Raw genomic sequence first — 19,518 nt, forward strand, 5'->3', positions numbered from 1 at the left:
AGCTATGAATTGAACAGTATCCTACACAGCAGATTTCCATGTAAATGTTTTTTTGCCAAGAGATTTTGTGTCACTTGCTGGGACCTTTGCTTTGAGAGCAGGACAGCTCTCTGCAGTTAAACACCCTCTGACAGGCCTGTTTGTGAAAAGGATCATGGAGTCACACATGGAGTGTGTCAGTGACGTGTTTTGCACAGCTGCACAGTGGAGTAGTGGTTAGCACTTTCGCCTTGCAGCTAGAAGACCTCCGGTTCGCTCTCCGGCCTTCTCAGGATCTTTCTGCATGGAGTTTGCATGTTCTCCCTGTGTATGCGTGGGTTTTCTCCGGGTACTCCGGCTTCCTCCCACAGTCCAAAAATATGCTGAGGTTAATTGATGATTCTAAATTGCCTGTAGCTGTGAATGCGATTGTTTGTCTGTATATGTAGCCCTACGACAGACTGGCGACCTGTCCAGAGTGTTCCCTGCCTTCACCCCAAGTCACCAGAGATAGACTCCAGCTCCCCGCGACCCTAATGAGGATTACGCGGTGTATAGATAATGGATGAATGGATGTTTTTGGACTGTGGGAGGAAGCCGGACTACCCAGAGAAAACCCACATATGCACAGGGAGAACACATCAACTCCATGCAGAAAGATCCCAGGCTAGGATGAGGACCGGGATCTTGTAGCTGCGAGGCAACGGTGCTAACCACCGACCCACTGGCTCACAGTGATTAAAGTCTATTACAGGGACTGACTCCAAAGTATCAAACTCGGTACTCAACTGACTTGATTCCAACATTTACACACGGAGCAGTTGTGTGGAAACAGTACATTCAATTTCTCGTGTTCTATAGTTTATTATATTTTTTATTTTGTATTTTCATGTTTATATTTTTTCACAATAAATGTGATTAAGCTTTACATTGTTTTCATATCCACGTAGGTGCTGCTAACCCAACTATAGCGCGACGCAACATGACCCTGCCAGGAGAAAATGGCCAAAACCTGGTGGAGTGGAGATTCAGGAAGGAGCAGACTAGAGGAAAAGTCATCGTCTTTGGGAGAAAGCTCAGGGTGAGTGGTTTGCCCCCGAACACTTAAAATGACAGGCAACTTCTCTAGCTGAAAATGGGAAGTTCCATTTGTTTGAATCTGTTTAATTGACCATATATTTATCATAGAATTGATAACACTGAACTTCAACTCCCCTCCACCACCTGCATTTAGTATTTCTAAGCATTAAGTCAATATAAACCCAGCACCTTCTGACCTTCATGACACTGTTGCTGTAAGGCAACAGGACTCACAAACCCCTCATGTGCCCCCTATCATTGTGACCACCTCTGTGAGCAGTGTGATGTAGGTGAATATGTTGTGTCTGTTGTTCTACAGTTCTACAATACTACAATTTCATTTAGCAGGCGCTTTTATCCAAAGCAAGAACTTCTAAGAGTAGATACAACACAAGCAAGGATCAATCCATCCATCCATTCTCTATACACCACTTTATCCTCACTAGGGTCGCGGGGGGTGCTGGAGTCTATCCCAGCTGACTCGGGTGAAGGCAGGGGACACCCTGGACAGGTCACCAGTCTGTCACAGGGCTACATATACAGACACACAATCACACTCACATTCACACCTACGGGCAATTTAGAGTAACCAATTAACCTCAGCATATTTTTGGACTGTGGGAGGAAGCCGGAGTACCCGGAGAAAACCCAGACATGCACAGGGAGAACATGCAAACTCCATGCAGAAACTACGCCACTGTGCAGCCCAGCAAGGATCTAGTTAGGAGAAAATAACCTGGATAAGCATAAAGCAAGTTCAGCTGTGATAATAGGACTGTGGTGCCTACAGGCAGTGCAGATGTAATAGGATGTTTTATTGTAAGCAATTTTTGTTATGTTTTTTTTTGCTGTCTGTCAAACGTGTTCAATGAAGACCTGAGTTTTTGTCTTTTCCCAAAGGCTGGGAGAGACTCTGCAAATCAAACAGAGTTTGGTAACTCATTCCACCACAGAGGAGAAGAGTCTATCTATCGACCAGCCCTGATCCGGTGGTTGTATCAGCACCTTTTGTTGGCCAAATGTAGTGAGTGGCAGGGAGTGTAGACCTGAATGAGCAACTGTAGTTAGGAGGGAGCTGTTTTGAATGCAAGTGTCAGAGTTTGAATTTTTTGCGGGCAGCAGCTGGAAGCCAGTGAATGATCTGAACAGTGGGGTGATGTGCTGATCTTCCTGATGTTGTACAGAGTGAATCGACATGACCGAGCAACAGAGGCCACATGAGCCTTGAAGGTTAGTTGGTCATCAGTCATGATGCCCAAGTTTCTGACAGACTTTGTGGGTTTGAGTTGGGTTGATTCAAGCTGGATGTTGATTTCTTGTTGTATAGAGAGACTGGCTGGGATGACAAGGATCTCAGTCTTGGAGAGGTTGAGCTGAAGGTGATGTTTTTTCATCCATGCCGAGATATCTGCAAGGCATGATGAGATACAGGCAGAGACAGTGTGGTCACCAGGGGGGAATGACATTAAGAGCTGGGTATCATCAGCATAGCAATGGTATGAGGACCCATGGGACTGGATTACTGCACCCAGTGAGGTTGTGTATATTGAGAAGATTGTTGTTCCTACAAGCTATTAGAAAAGAAGGAACAGAGATTTGTCTGCAGTGCTTGAATATTACATGAAGCACTCTCTAAAGAGCCCAGCTTAATAGGGAGAAACGTGTGCTGTCATGTGGCCTCTGGAGAGTTTGATCCATGCGGCAGTGCCACTCCAGCATGGTCCAATAAACCTTAATGAATGTAATACCATGTGTGGTCCACTTGAGGTAATGGGGAGTGATGCATTGTGAGCTTGCAATAATGACTTGTAGGTAGATGTGTTTTCATATCTGGCTGTGCAAAGGTGAGCATAAATACAAAATGCATACTGTATGAAAATTTTTCTTCACTAACGCAGTAACAGCCCAGCTGTCTTGCAGCAGCTACAAAATGCCAATTTAAGCCAGTGATGATGATGGGGTAATTGTGGTGCTCGATGAATACCAGTGAACTTTAATCCAGCCTTTCTACTAAATGCTAATATTCCAACTGTTTTTATTGTGCTAATCCTGCTGAGGGATGTACATTATGCAGAGGATGCCAGTTAATCAGAAGCTGCATGTTTAAGCAGCCTGTTGGCTAAAATAGAGGAAACATCTACATAAGACAAGAGATGTCAACACTGGCAACTTTTATGGAATGATAAGTAGATCATGTAGAACTGTTCCTGATGGGGGTTTTTTTATCTCGAGATGCAATTATTTAGCAATTGCGACTTCCACTGTCATTGTGGCCCGTAATGTGTGGCTGATAGACACAGAATGCATTCACTGGTCATTCTTGTTGGCTCAGCATTAAAAGCACTTAGGATGCTTGTTTTAAAATGCTCTGATGTCCAGCATACCAACCAGATTGATGGGTACAGATCAGGCTGTTTCGAAGCATTCAACATTTGTAATTATGCAAATTTTATATCAATGATTCAATAAAAACAATCGTTGTTTCCTAATCCACATACACACACATCTACCAAGTGTCCAGTTCCAATTTGTGCCACAGATCTAATACTTAACTCTGAAATTTGACACAATGAAAATGGGCCAGTCTGACCTTGTTTTTCCAAACTGTCCTCATTCTAAAGGTGAATGACTTAAATTGCCTTTCACAAAGATGGAAGTACAGGTGCACACACATGAGATACAGCGCCTCCATAATTATCGGCACCCCTGTTTAAGATGTGTCGAAAGCCTTCAAATGAATTCAATTTTTATTGCAGAAGCATACTCTCACTGAAAATTGTAGAAAAATGTATTATAGGAGAAGATTAGGTGCTGTTTTGTTGGCAAAAAGGGGTGCTAATAATTGTGGCACACATGATTTGATGGGAAAAAAATTATCGTCTCAAATGAGCCAGAAAAGTATTTAATAATGTATTTGTGTGTGTGTGTGTGTGTGTGTGTGTGTGTACACGTACATATGTATGTATGTATGGTGTCAGAACATAAGACATGCAACGTGGGTGGTTCTGGAAGTTGCTGAAGGGCAGGTTTTGTCAGGGGAACAGATATAATAAGATATACGACAAGGATCCAATGAAGATTCCAGCACAGCAAATAAACACTGGATAAGTCACTGTCTACAGAACGAAAACTCTGGCATTTGCTGAAATTGGCTTGTGATTAGTTTAATGGCCACACCTGTAGTTGTAAATAAGGACTATCAGAGGGAAATTAGAGTCCTGTTTGTCGGCACATTGAAATAAAAGTCACAGTTTGCTTGGATGCACATTAGCGTAGTCCACCATGCCAATCCGCAAAATGATTTGTTTCCCTCTGATATGGGGTGGCTCAGGCTCTGCATGGCTTTTGGCTGTTGTCCAGAGGGTCTTGTGTTTTATCCAGCTGGCTACTAGCCACTGTCCCAATATCCTCTTTCCCTGCCCTCTGTTATTCACCTCACTGCATTCAACTGGTGCTAATTTCCAAATGAATGAGTGTCTGAAATGAAAAGATGAGAAAAATGACTTGAATTTTTTCCAGCAAGACTCTCTCTTTAATGAAACAGGTCTGTAAAGCAATTGATTGGCTAATTTGTAGCATTTCCCGTTGCTTCAAGGATCCATAAGGTGAGTTTATCACCAGACCAGGGCTATCTGTCTTCGTAAATTGGTGTTTGAACAAACAGCACGTCATTTAGAAAGCAATAAAAACTGGCTAGCTGGCGCTGTGATACTACAGTGTTTTATGGGTCCTGGTCACAACTTTATTTTAATTCACTGACTGAGGCACAGCATTCAGTTGAACAGCCAGTTATTGTCCAGAATTCAACACCTGATATTATTTATTACTTGTTTGTTTGCTTAGCCAGGTGACTCATCCACAATGAAGTGTGTGTGTGTGTGTGTGTGTGTGTGTTCTTGTACTTGCTACATGGTGAGTACCATTTTCTGCATTTAACTATCAAAGTGAGGACATTTTTACAAAGTGAGGACATTTTGGCCGGTCCTCACTTTGAAACAGCCATGTTTGAGGGTGAAGACTTGTTTTTAGAGAACAGGTATGAATTGAGGTTTGGTTAGGGTTAGGGTAAGGATTAGGGTTAGGCAATCAGTTGTGATGGTTAAGGTTAGGGTAAGGCTCTAGGAAATGCATTACGCCTATGGATGTCCTCACTAAGATAGAAGTACAAACATGTGTGTGTGTGTGTGTGTGTGTGTGTGTGTGTGTGTGTGTGTGTGTGTGTGTGTGTGTGTGTGTGTGTGTGTACTTGTTTCTGCTATACCGGTGGGGACTTTGACCTGACTATTTGCTATAAAGGTGGAAACTTGTCTTACGGTGTCTTACCTCATTTTAGGTCCCCACGGGTGGCAACACCGTTTTCTTGGCCATATTGTTGTTAATAAAAAATGTAAAAGTGCAAAAACGTTTGTTTAGGGATAGGCATTGATTTGGTGATGGTTAAGGTTATGGTTAGGGTAAGGGTTAGGAGTTAGATATGAATGGGAGTCAATGGTAAGTCCTCACCGGTATAGAAAAACAAACATGTGTGTGTGTGTGTGTGTGTGTGTGTGTGTGTGTGTGTGTGTGTGTGTGTGTGTGTGTGTGTGTGTTCTTGTACTTGCTACATGGTGAGTACCATTTTCTACATTTAACTATCAAAGTGAGGACATTTTTACAAAGTGAGGACATTTTGGCCGGTCCTCACTTTGAAACAGCCATGTTTGAGGGTGAAGACTTGTTTTTAGAGAACAGGTATGAATTGAGGTTTGGTTAGGGTTAGGGTAAGGATTAAGTTTAGGCAATCAGTTGTGATGGTTAAGGTTAGGGTAAGGCTCTAGGAAATGCATTACGCCTATGGATGTCCTCACTAAGATAGAAGTACAAACATGTGTGTGTGTGTGTGTGTGTGTGTGTGTGTGTGTGTGTGTGTGTGTGTGTGTGTGTGTGTGTGTTCTTGTACTTGCTACATGGTGAGTACCATTTTCTGCATTTAACTATCAAAGTGAGGACATTTTTACAAAGTGAGGACATTTTGGCCGGTCCTCACTTTGAAACAGTCATGTTTGAGGGTGAAGACTTGTTTTTAGAGAACAGGTATGAATTGAGGTTTGGTTAGGGTTAGGGTAAGGATTAAGTTTAGGCAATCAGTTGTGATGGTTAAGGTTAGGATAAGGCTCTAGGAAATGCATTACGCCTATGGATGTCCTCACTAAGATAGAAGTACAAACATGTGTGTGTGTGTGTGTGTGTGTGTGTGTGTGTGTGTGTGTGTGTGTGTGTGTGTGTGTTCTTGTACTTGCTACATGGTGAGTACCATTTTCTGCATTTAACTATCAAAGTGAGGACATTTTTACAAAGTGAGGACATTTTGGCCGGTCCTCACTTTGAAACAGTCATGTTTGAGGGTGAAGACTTGTTTTTAGAGAACAGGTATGAATTGAGGTTTGGTTAGGGTTAGGGTAAGGATTAAGTTTAGGCAATCAGTTGTGATGGTTAAGGTTAGGATAAGGCTCTAGGAAATGCATTACGCCTATGGATGTCCTCACTAAGATAGAAGTACAAACATGTGTGTGTGTGTGTGTGTGTGTGTGTGTGTGTGTGTGTGTGTGTGTGTGTGTGTGTGTGTGTGTGTGTTCTTGTACTTGCTGCATGGTGAGGACCATTTTCTGCATTTAACTATCAAAGTGAGGACATTTTTGCAAAGTGAGGACATTTTGGCCGGTCCTCACTTTGAAACAGCCATGTTTGAGGGTGAAGACTTGTTTTTAGAGAACAGGTATGAATTGAGGTTTGGTTAGGGTTAGGGTAAGGATTAGGGTTAGGCAATCAGTTGTGATGGTTAAGGTTAGGGTAAGGCTCTAGGAAATGCATTACGCCTATGGATGTCCTCACTAAGATAGAAGTACAAACATGTGTGTGTGTGTGTGTGTGTGTGTGTGTGTGTGTGTGTGTGTGTAGGCAAATCCTTCATAGCAACAGCAAAAAAGTAGTTCTAGACAATACAAGTGCACCCCCCTCTCTCTGTCTTTATGTCAAAGGATTTAAACATTTGTTTAAACATTTGCCAGGCTTTGCACTCTATTTGTAAGTGAACATAATGTTCAGGAAGAGTTTACCAACTGTATCTGTTCTTCCTTTATGTATGATTACACCTGAGAGCAAAAGCATGAACAATAATGTAGTGTTTGACAAACTGCTGCTGGGGACTGATGAACGGTAACATTACAGACAGCCTCAAACTCTTAGCATTTTTGTCCAAGTACTTGCTGTTATGTCAAATGTTTCACCAGTTCTGATCTTTTTCAGGCAAAAAAGTCACCATTTATAGTTTAAATATGTGGCCATTTTATCCAAGTTGAACTGAAATTTGTCTCAGGTGTTTTCCTCATTTGTATGTGTTTTTATTTGTTGTCTATCTGGATTTAGTGTGATCCCTAAATGACTGGACTTTTACTAGTCTGTGTCCTTAGTCTTTAGTTTAAGAACATAGTTTTTAAAAGATTTTTATATAATCCCCACTGCCTCCTGACCAGTTGCCCAAACCACTGAGAGACTACTACCCCCAAAATAAAAAGTGTGGGTTGATCTGTCTTATTGTGAGGTAAAAACAACACATCAGGGCTGTTAAGTGACAGTCATGTTCAGACTGAAATAAGCATAGCAAAGAATTAGCATCAGTCCATGTAGTACAATCTCTTTTAGCTACTAAGAAGCTGATCTTTGATTTATAGGACTGTCTTTAAGGATTGTTCTTTCATGTCACCCCACTCCTTCAGGTAAATGGTAGGAATTTGCTGTCTGTGGACTATGATCGTTCGCTGCGAACAGAAAAAATTTATGACGACCACAGGAAGTTCTTGCTGAAGATCATCTACGACACTCAAGGCCATCCAACACTCTGGGTCCCCAGCAGCAAGCTGCTGTCAGTTAACCTGACATACTCCAGGTGAGTCCTCCTTTAGCAGAGTATTTATTACTTGAGGGACTCCAGACCTTCTTCATTCAGCTACAGGATGCTCTAACGCATAGGCTCAAGACGAGGTAGGCCGTAGTCTTGGAGCATCCCTGTAATAAAAGACATTACATTTTAGCCCTCTGAAAACCAAAACCCACTGATCGGGTTATCTATAAAAAAAAAAAAATAGCAAAAATGACACATTTATCAGACAGAAACTGTTAAACTCGAAACAAACATTCCACTTTGCAATGTTCTATTAACTAATTACGTTTGACTTTTGTTCTGTTGGCAAAATGAACTAAGCTAAGTTTTCAAATGGTGATATTTCATAACATTTATTTGTGTCAATTATTGAATTGAACTATATGTCATTTAACATTTTGTCATGAATAAATAGTTTGCACATACCAGATTTTGTAACCCCAAGAAGCCATTAGTGACCTAGCTGCAAGCAACCATCATCTGACAACAATTCAGGGACTTTATGGTGAACTGGGCTGACTGCAGGCTGTGTTTACACACGGTTTGGGAAAATGAATAATGGAAAAAATTCAATTTTTGTTTTCATTAGGTTTTTTGTTGATTTTTTATGATTTATGGCATAATAACTGTCAGACCGTACAAAATGCATTTTAGAGTTCTTACTATGAATGTGCTGTCTCTGTAGAGGTGAAGGACTTTATGTTGGAGTGAAAAGAAAGCAAAACATGTCCAGAAACTGCTTGTGGTTCAGAGGGTTAAGCTGAAGACTTGAATTAAAGTTAGGGTCAGGGTTAGGGTAAGCCAAGTCACAGTTATGAGTGTGTGTGTGTGTGTGTGTGTGTGTGTGTGTGTGTGTGTGTGTGTGTGTGTGTGTGTGTCCAGCACGGGGCAGGTGACAGGCCTCCAAAGAGGTCCAACCACGGAGAAGTGGGAGTACGATAGTCAGGGAAGAATCATTTCTCGAGTCTTCGCTGATGGAAAGACGTGGAGCTACACTTACCTGGATAAGGTACTGGATGACACAATGAAAGCCACACACACACACACACACACACAGAGAGGCACAGGCATCAGTATGAACTAAAAAACATTATAAAACTTGGGTTGAGAGATTTTTGCTTCTGGTGCTTAAATTAAGACCAGGGGTTTGCATTTTTCATCACCGTATGAGTATCACTTTTTGTTTTTGGACAAGAGAAAAAAATTCTGTATTATATTTAAAGATGAAGTAGAACATCACATGCCTGTGCAGACGTTCATGCTCAATAAAACATGCATGCATGCACATTTATAAACTCTATCTCACGGAGGAACTGTCATATAAATGCTGCTCAATGCTGCAGAGATGTGAGGAAAAAGGGAAATATAGACCCCAGCACCCCATCTCACACACACACACACACACACACACACACACACACACACGTTTGTACTTCTATCTTAGTGAGGACATCCATAGGCGTAATGCATTTCCTAGAGCCTTACCCTAACCTTAACTATCACAACTGATTGCCTAAACTTTATCCTTACCCTAACCCTAACCAAACCTCAATTCATACCTGTTCTCTAAAAACAAGTCTTCACCCTCAAACATGGCTGTTTCAAAGTGAGGACCGGCCAAAATGTCCTCACTTTGTAAAAATGTCCTCACTTTGATAGTTAAATGCAGAAAATGGTACTCACCATGTAGCAAGTACAAGAACACACACACACACACACACACACACACACACACACACACACACAGTTTTCACACATAAAGCAAGGTTACTGTGTTTGCCATAAATTCTGGTCAAACAAAGCAAGCAAATCTAATTGAAGCTTTCCCCTGTGGAAATTACTGTCAGAAAGTTAGCAAGAAAAGCAACCAGCCACAAAGACCTTACATACAGAGAGCTCACCTGCTCAAGAAGAGGGGGAGAAATGGCTTGTCATAGTTAATAAGGTCCCAAGTCTCATGAGGAGGAAAAGAGAGAAGAGACATAGCAGAGTTCAAAGAAACACCTCTTATTTACAGTAGTAAAATGCATCTTTCTCTCCCTTCCTTTTTAAGAGTTCCAGAAGGTCAACGCTTACGTAGCTTGGAATAAATTAGCTACTATATTAGCTGCCATTCTTTCACTAAATTTTAATGCAAATATGACACATCTGATTCAAGGAACCTCAGAACCCACCGGCAGGTTTGAAGGGAATCTTGTGTTTGAAAGAAATTGCACCATTTATCTGCAAAAGCTCGAAGAATCTTTTGATTTTCAACTTTGTCACAGTCCTACTTCTATTAAAAAAAAGCTTTGGTATTTCATGAAAATCCTTTTATTCTACATGTCTCATTTAAAAATTCTCTAAAAAATAAAATGCAGTAATCCAACTTGGTAAAAATGAAACAAACAAAAAACAAACCATAAAAATTCTGAGTCTCTTGGCTCTCAGAAAGGTGAACTAGACACACTACACAGAAAATAAATAGGTTCAGAAAGAACGTAAGGAGGACAGACCAGTATATACTTTAAAAAGTCATACATGCAAAAGAAAGCTACAGTCGTCTCAGAAGAAAAGGAGGAGATGTAAAGAAAGGAAGGGTTACTTAAGGAAGAAGGGAAAAAGGAGACGGAGATGCTTTAAAAGGAGTCACTTAAAAAACAGCCCTCTTAACGAGGACAAGAGAGAGGATTCCCTGTAGTACAATAGCTGAGGTGTAAAAAAAACAAATAGTGTGAGGAGGACAAGGAAGAGGAGACAGCAAGGATAAATCAGACACTTTTTTGTTTGTTAGCTCAGGAAGACAGAGAGGGAGACGGACAGAGTCTGACACTAAACAGCAACGGGCCTCGTTTGTGCGTGTCGAAAGACAGATATGATAGAGAGAGATGGAAGAAGAGACACCGGCAGGGATATTCATGGGAGTCTGTAAAGACAGAGGTACTACTGTAGAAACAAGGCCCAGGGGATGCTGGGAGCTTAGTTAAAGGATGTTAGACAGAGTGGAAGAGACTGAGACAGAGAGAGAAATAACAGCAACTGTGGATGACGAGAGACAGGAATTATAGCAAGGCAGCAGAGGTGGAAGAGGATGAGCGATTTAGGAGTCAGGAAGAAATAAATAACACAGTCAAGACTAAAAGAAAAAAGAAGCGAGTTAAGAAAGCAGGTTCATGTTTAGTGCAGTGTAGTCGAAATGCATTTTAGGAAAACTATTAAACATATCCAATTACAAAAAAATGACAGAGTAATGAAACAATAAAATACAAATACTTCAAGCAAAAGTTCAGGCACCCACACGTGAAATTTATATTTGAAAATCCTAAATCGCTGGACAGTTCACCTCGTTCACAGGGCACCTCATGTACCAGGACTAAAGTCCCGTTATTTAATATCTCTTGATTATTGTATTTTTCCATTTTGGGACAAGTCTACAGCCAGTCACAGATCCAGGGGTGCAGTCAAATTATGCAGCCTATTATTATGTTCCCAAGAGCTAGGGGATAAAGGGAGTAACAAATGTAAAGAAAAAATGGCCAATAAGGCAGGAAAACTGATTATGTGACAGAAAAATTATTTCTTTACAAAACAAAAAATAAAAATCCAACACAAGGCGAGCTTCTTAAGCACGAAGCTGATTCCACTATTACGCTTGACTTTAAGCATACTGCGTGACACCAACATTAATGTGGCAACAACCATCAGGATGGTTGGCTTTAAACAATCACCACTGACTGTTAAGGAGCCACAGGTAAATGCTTACCTGTAAGTGCTTCAATATTGCAATTTTGCAAATCTAACCTTGAAACCCAGTTTTTATTTGATTCATTGCGATGTTTTATTGATTTTTTAAGAGAAAAGAAGTAAACACAACCTTTGCTGCAAACACATGAAAACCATCCCTCTCAAAAAATCTTATGTTCCTATTCATGTTCTTTTTTTATGACTTTCAGCCACTCTTAGGTCTTAATGTCAAAAATGTAGATCGCATTGTGATTTTTTTTTTCTGCAGACATTTTAATCACCAACAAACTTGTGCATTAGTTAGGCTTTGAGAGAACTGTGAGCTTTGTGTAGGTGGTATTTTCTTGAAATGTCCATTTTGCAAATGTGTTTATGGTTTACTGGCAAAAATAACATCTTGGGCAAACTATATTTATCTGCGTCATTGTAACATTGTATATTGTATATTGCCGGGTTATTTTTCTCAGAGTGAGAGTTCTGAAAGAATGAAAGCAAGACCCCGTCAACAATGAATAAAACAGGAGAAACTGACAAAGGGAGAAGGGACCAAAGTTAGAGAAGCAGAGAGAGATGAAAAGGGGGGAAAGGAACTACAAAACAGGGAAGGTGAGGAAGAGACAAATAAAAAGATGAGAGATCATTCCCCCAGTAAAGAAATGAGCCACATTCTACTGCTCCATGTGTCATTCGTGGCCATTCTCACCTTCCCCAGCACTTGTTTTTCATTCACTTCCATGCGCCATCTGTCACTTTCTGCCCCTGCTGAAAATATATACTGGAGGCCTCATTGGAACACACGGTGTCGAAAAGCAGAACTCATCATGCACAGTGGCACAGTTACAACATCATAACTGCATCTATATGGAGGCAACATACTGTGATTCATATCGATCACCATGAGCACAGTTAAGTAGGAAATATGCTACTGCCTTTTTTCAAGAATACTAGAGGTAGTGTGATTACAGTTCATTATCTTCTATCTGTCTGTCGTTGGGGGGAACTGGATTAAAAGTGGAGAGGAGTAAAAACAATGAAAGAACAAACACTCAACAGGTGGCTGTGTAAACCATTTACTGTTATAGCTTTAGATAAATAAATGACACTCTCAATGAGTCCATTCTGAAAGACTTAAAGCTGGCTTCAAGCTGCATGTAATAGTCCATAAAAGAAATAAAAGCACTATCACAGTATAATACATAAAATCAGATCAGTGGAGTTTGAAGCAAGTGTGCATAAAAATACCAAACAGCACACAAGTTTCTCAGGAGCCGGTTTAGTAGGTGACCAGAATCACACATTGAGCGCTTGTCTACAGTAGTTAGATGTCAAGTTCACATCTTCACTTCCTGCCTGAGGCAAGGAGCTCATATCCAGGAGAGAATGCTGTTTGGTAAAATGAAAGAGCTGCTGTCTCTTTTCATAGATTAGGTCTACACTATCCTTAGATTTCAAATTATGATCCACTGCTAATCACAGTACAGGATTGTTACAGAGGATCTGTGAAAGCGATGGCTTTGTCTTTGGTTTTGGACAGCTGAAAGAAATTGAAAACTATTCCAGTTTTCCTTTCATCATGCCAGACAGCATTTTGGGATATCTAAAGGCATTTTTGACACATTGCCTCCTCAGCACCTTTTGCACTCATGTAGGTAGATATCATTACCCTGCCACCTCCGTGCTTCACTGTCAGGACTATGCATTCACTGTTATAGTCCTCGTCAGCTGCATACCAAACATACATTATAGAAGGACATTTGGTGGAAAAGGCTTTGCTTCTTGAAGAGGATGCGAGCAATACATGACTAACTAAGCAAATTTTAGCACTAAATAGGAATGGCAGAATGGAATGGTTTTGCAAAACATCAGCTGTAGATGGCTTTTTGTTGTTGTTTCAGCTCTCTGATATCTACACACAGCATTGGTTAAACAGTCGATAACAATGCAAATACACTTCTGTAACAGGATGCATTCTAAGATCAGTCTAGAACTATACCACCCGAATCTCCAAACTCACCTCACTGTATTGCTAGGTGGAAAAATAATCAATCTTATGTTATCATTACTGTAAATCCACTGTGGCAGCAGTCTTAGCATGAACAGGGTGAGGAGGGAGCTTGGAGTAGAGCCACTTCTCTGAAAGAAGCCAACTGAGGTTGTTGAGGCATCTGATTAGGAGGCCACCTGTGCACCCTCCTTTGGAGATTTTCCAGGCATGTCCAGCTGGGAGGAGACCCCAAGGACCCCAGACCCAACTGTCTGGAGAACACCTTGGAATCCTCCAGCAGGAACTGGAAAATGTTGCTAAGGAAAGGGATGTCAGAAATGCCCTGCTTAGCCTGCCGCTACTACAACTCAGCGAGGGTAAGCAGAAGATGGATGAGGATTTCACTCGGGCACATTATCTATATGCATAGTGTCTGTATATTTATGCCAATTGACACTCAGATGTGCTTGCTGTTAGTCTGTCTGATCCTGGTAACCACACTACACTTTCAGCATTTGTAATCTGAGAGAAGACTTGACTTATGTGCCGAGTCTTGGCTCTATTTTCAGGGTTCAGAATATCTATGTAAGAATACCTATGATTTCAGCCAATCGCCAGCTTCTCACTGATGAAATCAGATAGTATAAATAGAGAAAGAGAATGAATAAATGGTTAGGTTTTGTTTTCCAGAAATCTTCCCACAGTAGTCATAATGACTTGACAAAACAAAGATTCATGTGACTGGGTTTCAACACATGGCAAAACAGATTCTGCCATCAACTGATTTCTTTTTGGATCGCACCAAGCCTGTTACAAATAATGTTGCCCTCTGGTTTGACCATAGTCTTAAATTTTGAGCAGCACTCTGTACAAAACCCATAACTCGTGTTGTTATTACCTTTAGAAATATTATAAAATGTGATTCCTCTCAACTTTTAAAGACACCGACCATTTTACACAATTTCATCTCATCATATCTGAATTTCTGCTGCAGCCTTTTTACCTGCTTCAACAAATATCTATTGACTTTACAGAACTCAGTGGTTGGTTTTTAACCTGAACCAAGACACACAATCCTTATCACATTTGTTTTGGCCTCTTTACACTTGTGGCAGTTTATCTTATTTCCCTAATTACGTTTAAGACCCTGGATTTCTCTGAGTATTGGTTTATCAGTACACACTTTGAGATCCTCAGTTTTTTGCTGGTTCCAATGGCCGGGCTCTGGAATAATCTACCGGAGAAAATCGGCTCTGTGAAGTCAAAGTACCTTCTTAAGACATACAGTTTTTTAATAAGAGCATTTACTAGTTTTCTTTAAAAAAAAATCTTTTTACCTCGAGACCATGTATTGATGTTGTTTTATATACTTAATTGTGTTTTTGTGTTTTAATCTGTATTCTTCTGTAAGGGCTTTATGACTTGTCTGTTTTGTTTCGCCGTTTGTAACTTGGAGTTTAAAAAGTGCTCTAAAAAAGATTACGTTATTACCAGTCCAAACAGCTCATAATGAGCCAGCGATGGTAAATTGCGAATGTATTAGCTGATGCCAGTGTTACTCCTAAGCTCTGCCTGTCTTAATGCAATGCTCCATTTAAGATAACCGAAAATATCCAACCGAGAAGGCTTGAAGGGCCTGTTAAACAAAGGATGCAGTCCGCTGAGTGTCATAAAAACAAACAATGAAATCTTTCAGATTGATTTTTCTTCCTGCAGTGGAAACAATTTGGGAAGGCCAGAGCATGGGTAATGGCAGTAGATCGGGATCTTATGAATCATATATGCACAGACGCCATAATAAAATAGGTACTGTTGGCTGGCTGGTACTGTCCCCTGAGCGCAGCAAAAGAAAAAATGACTTAAAATGCAACATGAGCCGTGCAGGGGGTCCAGTGGGGCACAATCCCACCAGATGGTATAAAACAATCAAGGTATTTATCTAATAAAAGCTGTAGTTGTTGTACTGGCAGCTGTACTTGATTGATTATTCATAATGTAGATTGATGTGGATTTAATGTGTCACACAATGTTATTGCGTTGAAAGTTCACAACATGAACCGCATTTTACTTTTCTGTGTAAAAAAAAATGCATAGTAAATATAGAAATCCAGTCAGCAGCCTGTGCAATTAAATACCTACTAGCCTCTCACTATTTTGCTTCCATCACTTGATGCAACTCTTGAAAATGTATGGAGATTATTTCTTTCTCTCTGCACCTCTGCTTTTCATCTTTTACTGCTCAGTTGGCATGTTACATATTTTCCTTTCTCATGCGCTCTCTCTCCCTAACAGTCCATGGTGTTGCTGCTGCACAGCCAGCACCAGTACATCTTCGACTATGACTCAGGGGACCGTCTGTCAGCCGTCACCATGCCCAGCGTGGCTCGACATACCATGCAAACTATCAGATCCATAGGATACTACAGGAACATCTACACCCCCCCAGAAAGCAACGCCTCTGTTACTGTGGACTACTCTGAAGATGGACAGGTGTGTTATTGTTTGCATTGTGCATGCAATAGCACTGGAATTTATATCTTGTCATGTCATTTTTACATTTTTGTTTCATGTTATGTAAGATAGAAACACTTTTTATGATGTTCCATTATGATCATTTCTGACAGGGTGGCTTATGCCATGATGAATCTTTAGTGCTTTGAGTGTGGTTCCTTTATGGTCAGTGAATCTGATCATGTAATGATGGTAAAGCTAATCATTTCAGCATTCACTGCTTTCTCTCTCTCCCTCTCCAGCTCCTCAGAGTTGCCCATCTTGGCACTGGCAGACGTATACTGTACAAATATCGCAGACAGGTATTTTATTTTTTAAGTTTTAAGATTTTTTACACAGTTAACATGCTTAGTTTTTTTAATAGTAGAGATGAGTTTCTGTATGTACGTTGCTATTTGTATTTTTATTTGCTTACTTTCAAATACATTTATCCTTTACAACTAATGAATACATTCTTTTACAGATACATGTAGCAGTATTATGGCAATATCTTCCTGTCTTTCTTTAGAATAAAAATTAAAATTATTATTTTCAGTTCAGCTAACTGAGTTACGAATAGCCACATATATTTTTTTATTTTTGTTTCCCAGCATCCTTAGCAGAATAATCACATCTTTAGGGAATAGATGGGAAGAAAATTCATTATTGCTTTAAGGTTCTGTTTTTAAAATTGCAAGGCAAAGCAAGGGACGATCAATTCAAGCCACACTTGGGGAATCATAAAGGAATACAGTCAGATGGACCCAAGAGTGGTGGTGATGCATGATATACATACATAAGTGGCAGCTGCAGCAGACAATGAACAGGGACTTGAACAGACCACTCAAGAAGTGATGGCAATTATTAACTGATGCCGTAACTGACCCTTTAAGCTTCAGTGTACCGCCGGCGGTACACCTACTAATTTGCATAGGAATTTCAGGAATGTCCGACGGGTGCAAACGCGATTATACAAACACTATACACCGATGGAAAGCTTAGATTCTCATGAATCCGCCGGTATAAACCACTTTCAGATGCGATTACCACAGCGGGTGAGAAAAACACATTTGTCCAACAAAAACAAATATTCATCCATCCGTTCTCTATACACGGCTTCAAAGCACACAGCGCGACTCACATTTCCGGGTTTATTATTACACACAAAAAAAAAGATTCCACAAAAAACGGCTATAATCCAACCTTTTACATCAGATGACACAAGTCAGGAAACTATTTTGTCCAAAACATGTCCTGAAGTCGGTATAAAATCCCCGAATCGGTCGTTTTCAAGGAAATGCACCTCCCGATGCGCGTCCAATATTCCCCGTATTTTTCGTAATTTTTTTTATTTAAAAATAGAATATTAGCGATTTTTTGTACTGAAAACGGCTGGAATTGACTGAAGCTTAAAGGGTTAAATGAACAGGATCTGATATTCTGCAAGGTTGATCACTGTAAACACATATGGCTTTGTTGTATATCATCAGAACAAGCTGGCAGAGATCCTTTATGACTCAACGCGGGTCAGCTTCACATATGATGAGACTGCTGGTGTGCTTAAGACCGTCAACCTGCAGAGTGAAGGCTTCATCTGTTCCATCCGGTACCGCCAAATCGGTCCTCTGGTCGACCGGCAAATATTCCGTTTCAGTGAGGACGGGATGGTGAACGCACGCTTCGACTACACCTACGACAACAGCTTCAGAGTCACCAGCATGCAGGCTGTAATCAATGAAACGCCACTGCCAATCGATCTCTATCAGTTTGATGACATATCTGGGAAAGTGGAGCAGTTTGGAAAGTTTGGAGTCATCTATTACGACATCAATCAGGTAAGACAGGATCAGCTGCATTGATTTAAACTATCTTCAAGTAATCCATTAGTGAGAAAAAACAGATTCTTGAACCTGATGTCATATGGAACATCATCTCACCACTCACAAATGAAACAAATGATATAGATTATCACGTTGCAACAGTGCATGCCAAAGTCGGGAGGCCTTCGGTTGGTTCTCATAGTTACCATGTTGGATAAGTGAGAAATCAGCAGGTCAAGACCTTAAATCAAATCTAATTGGGGACATGGTTGGAGCATTTTTTAAACAGCAACACTTAGCAAGAGTACTGATATACTCTAATTCACGGTTCTTATTAGGCAGAAGTAGAAATGTCTGTTTTTGCTTTAATTTTTCAGATTTCACTCTGGCCTAGTGTTGAGGACAAGGACATTTATTGTATTTCAAAATTCTCCCTAGTGTCTTTCATCTTCAAGGCTGTTCTTACAGTTTTGCAGCTGCTACTGACTAAAACTGTGTGTGGAAATTTAAAAAAAAAATAGCCTAGGGCTTGAAGGGTTGAAGGATCTGTTGCTGATTGGGTTTGGAGTTTGTAGTGGAAGCTGCTTCAGCGACATGTGAGGCTCAACAGTGTAGCATTCAGGAGTGGTAAGAACATTTTGACCAAGCACTCTGCTTTCTCATTCTACTTTTTTTCTGTGAATAAACAGTCTGTTGGTAGATGTATTTGACATCACCCACAGTCCTTCATGTTTTCTTGTTTTTTTTAACAGTTCCCCTTTGCTTTAAGAGTTACTCATTGGGACAGGAGATAGATGGCCGGCACATTATGTATTGGACAGCATTATGTTATGCAGCAGATAGGTTTCCCTCAGCAATATCAAGATAACGGACAAATTACCAGGTTTACTTCCAATGTATCTGAGCCCATAGATTTCTGAACTGTAACTGATTGACAGTGTGTTTCTGCCTGCAAAGAAGACCTCCCTGAATTCAATTCATCCTTCCATCCATCCATTATCTGTACACCGCTTAATCCTTACTAGGGTTATCTGGAGCTGGAGTCTATCCCAGATGACTTAGTATGAAGGCAGGGAACACCTGGACAGGTCACCAGTCTATTACAGGGCTACACATAGAGACAAACAATCACAATCAGACTCACATTCGCACCTACAGACAATTTAGAATCACCAGTTCACCTCAGCATGTTTTTGGACTGTGGGAGAACATGCAAACTCCATGCAGGCCCAGGCCCGGGACGTGAACTGGGGATCTTCTAGCTGAAAGGCAACGGTGCTTACCACCGATACACTGTGCCAAATTCAATTCAATTCAGTTCAGTTTTTTTATATAGCACAAATTCACAACATATGTCTCCTCACAGCACTTAGCATAGTAAGGTACAAACAGTGAATGGAAAACCCAACAATCCAAAGATGCCTTTGGATTCCCTATGAAGGAACAATGGCTGCCGTTTCGTGTTAATGCCGTCTTGTCTGCTCTGTCATGTATGGTCTCTCCAGGGTGTCTGTTGAAGTTTG

At 40.6% G+C, this 19,518-nt stretch overlaps 1 protein-coding gene across 10 annotated transcripts in view; it reads left to right on the forward strand.

Annotated features, from left to right (window-relative positions):
* The window catches only part of LOC110955016 (teneurin-3), a 753,086-nt gene that overhangs the window by 725,235 nt on the left and 8,333 nt on the right, over positions 1-19,518 (forward strand). For all 10 annotated transcript variants that reach the window (XM_051945606.1, XM_051945604.1, XM_051945607.1 and 7 more), the window contains 6 exons: positions 930-1,060; positions 7,815-7,984; positions 8,861-8,987; positions 15,978-16,175; positions 16,439-16,498; positions 17,666-18,010. In XM_051945606.1, coding sequence (XP_051801566.1) covers positions 930-1,060; positions 7,815-7,984; positions 8,861-8,987; positions 15,978-16,175; positions 16,439-16,498; positions 17,666-18,010 — 1,031 coding nt within the window. The remainder of the gene's footprint in view (positions 1-929; positions 1,061-7,814; positions 7,985-8,860; positions 8,988-15,977; positions 16,176-16,438; positions 16,499-17,665; positions 18,011-19,518) is intronic.

Source organism: Acanthochromis polyacanthus, chromosome 3 (assembly GCF_021347895.1).
Source record: "Acanthochromis polyacanthus isolate Apoly-LR-REF ecotype Palm Island chromosome 3, KAUST_Apoly_ChrSc, whole genome shotgun sequence".
In the NCBI taxonomy this organism is placed as follows: Eukaryota; Metazoa; Chordata; class Actinopteri; family Pomacentridae; genus Acanthochromis; species Acanthochromis polyacanthus.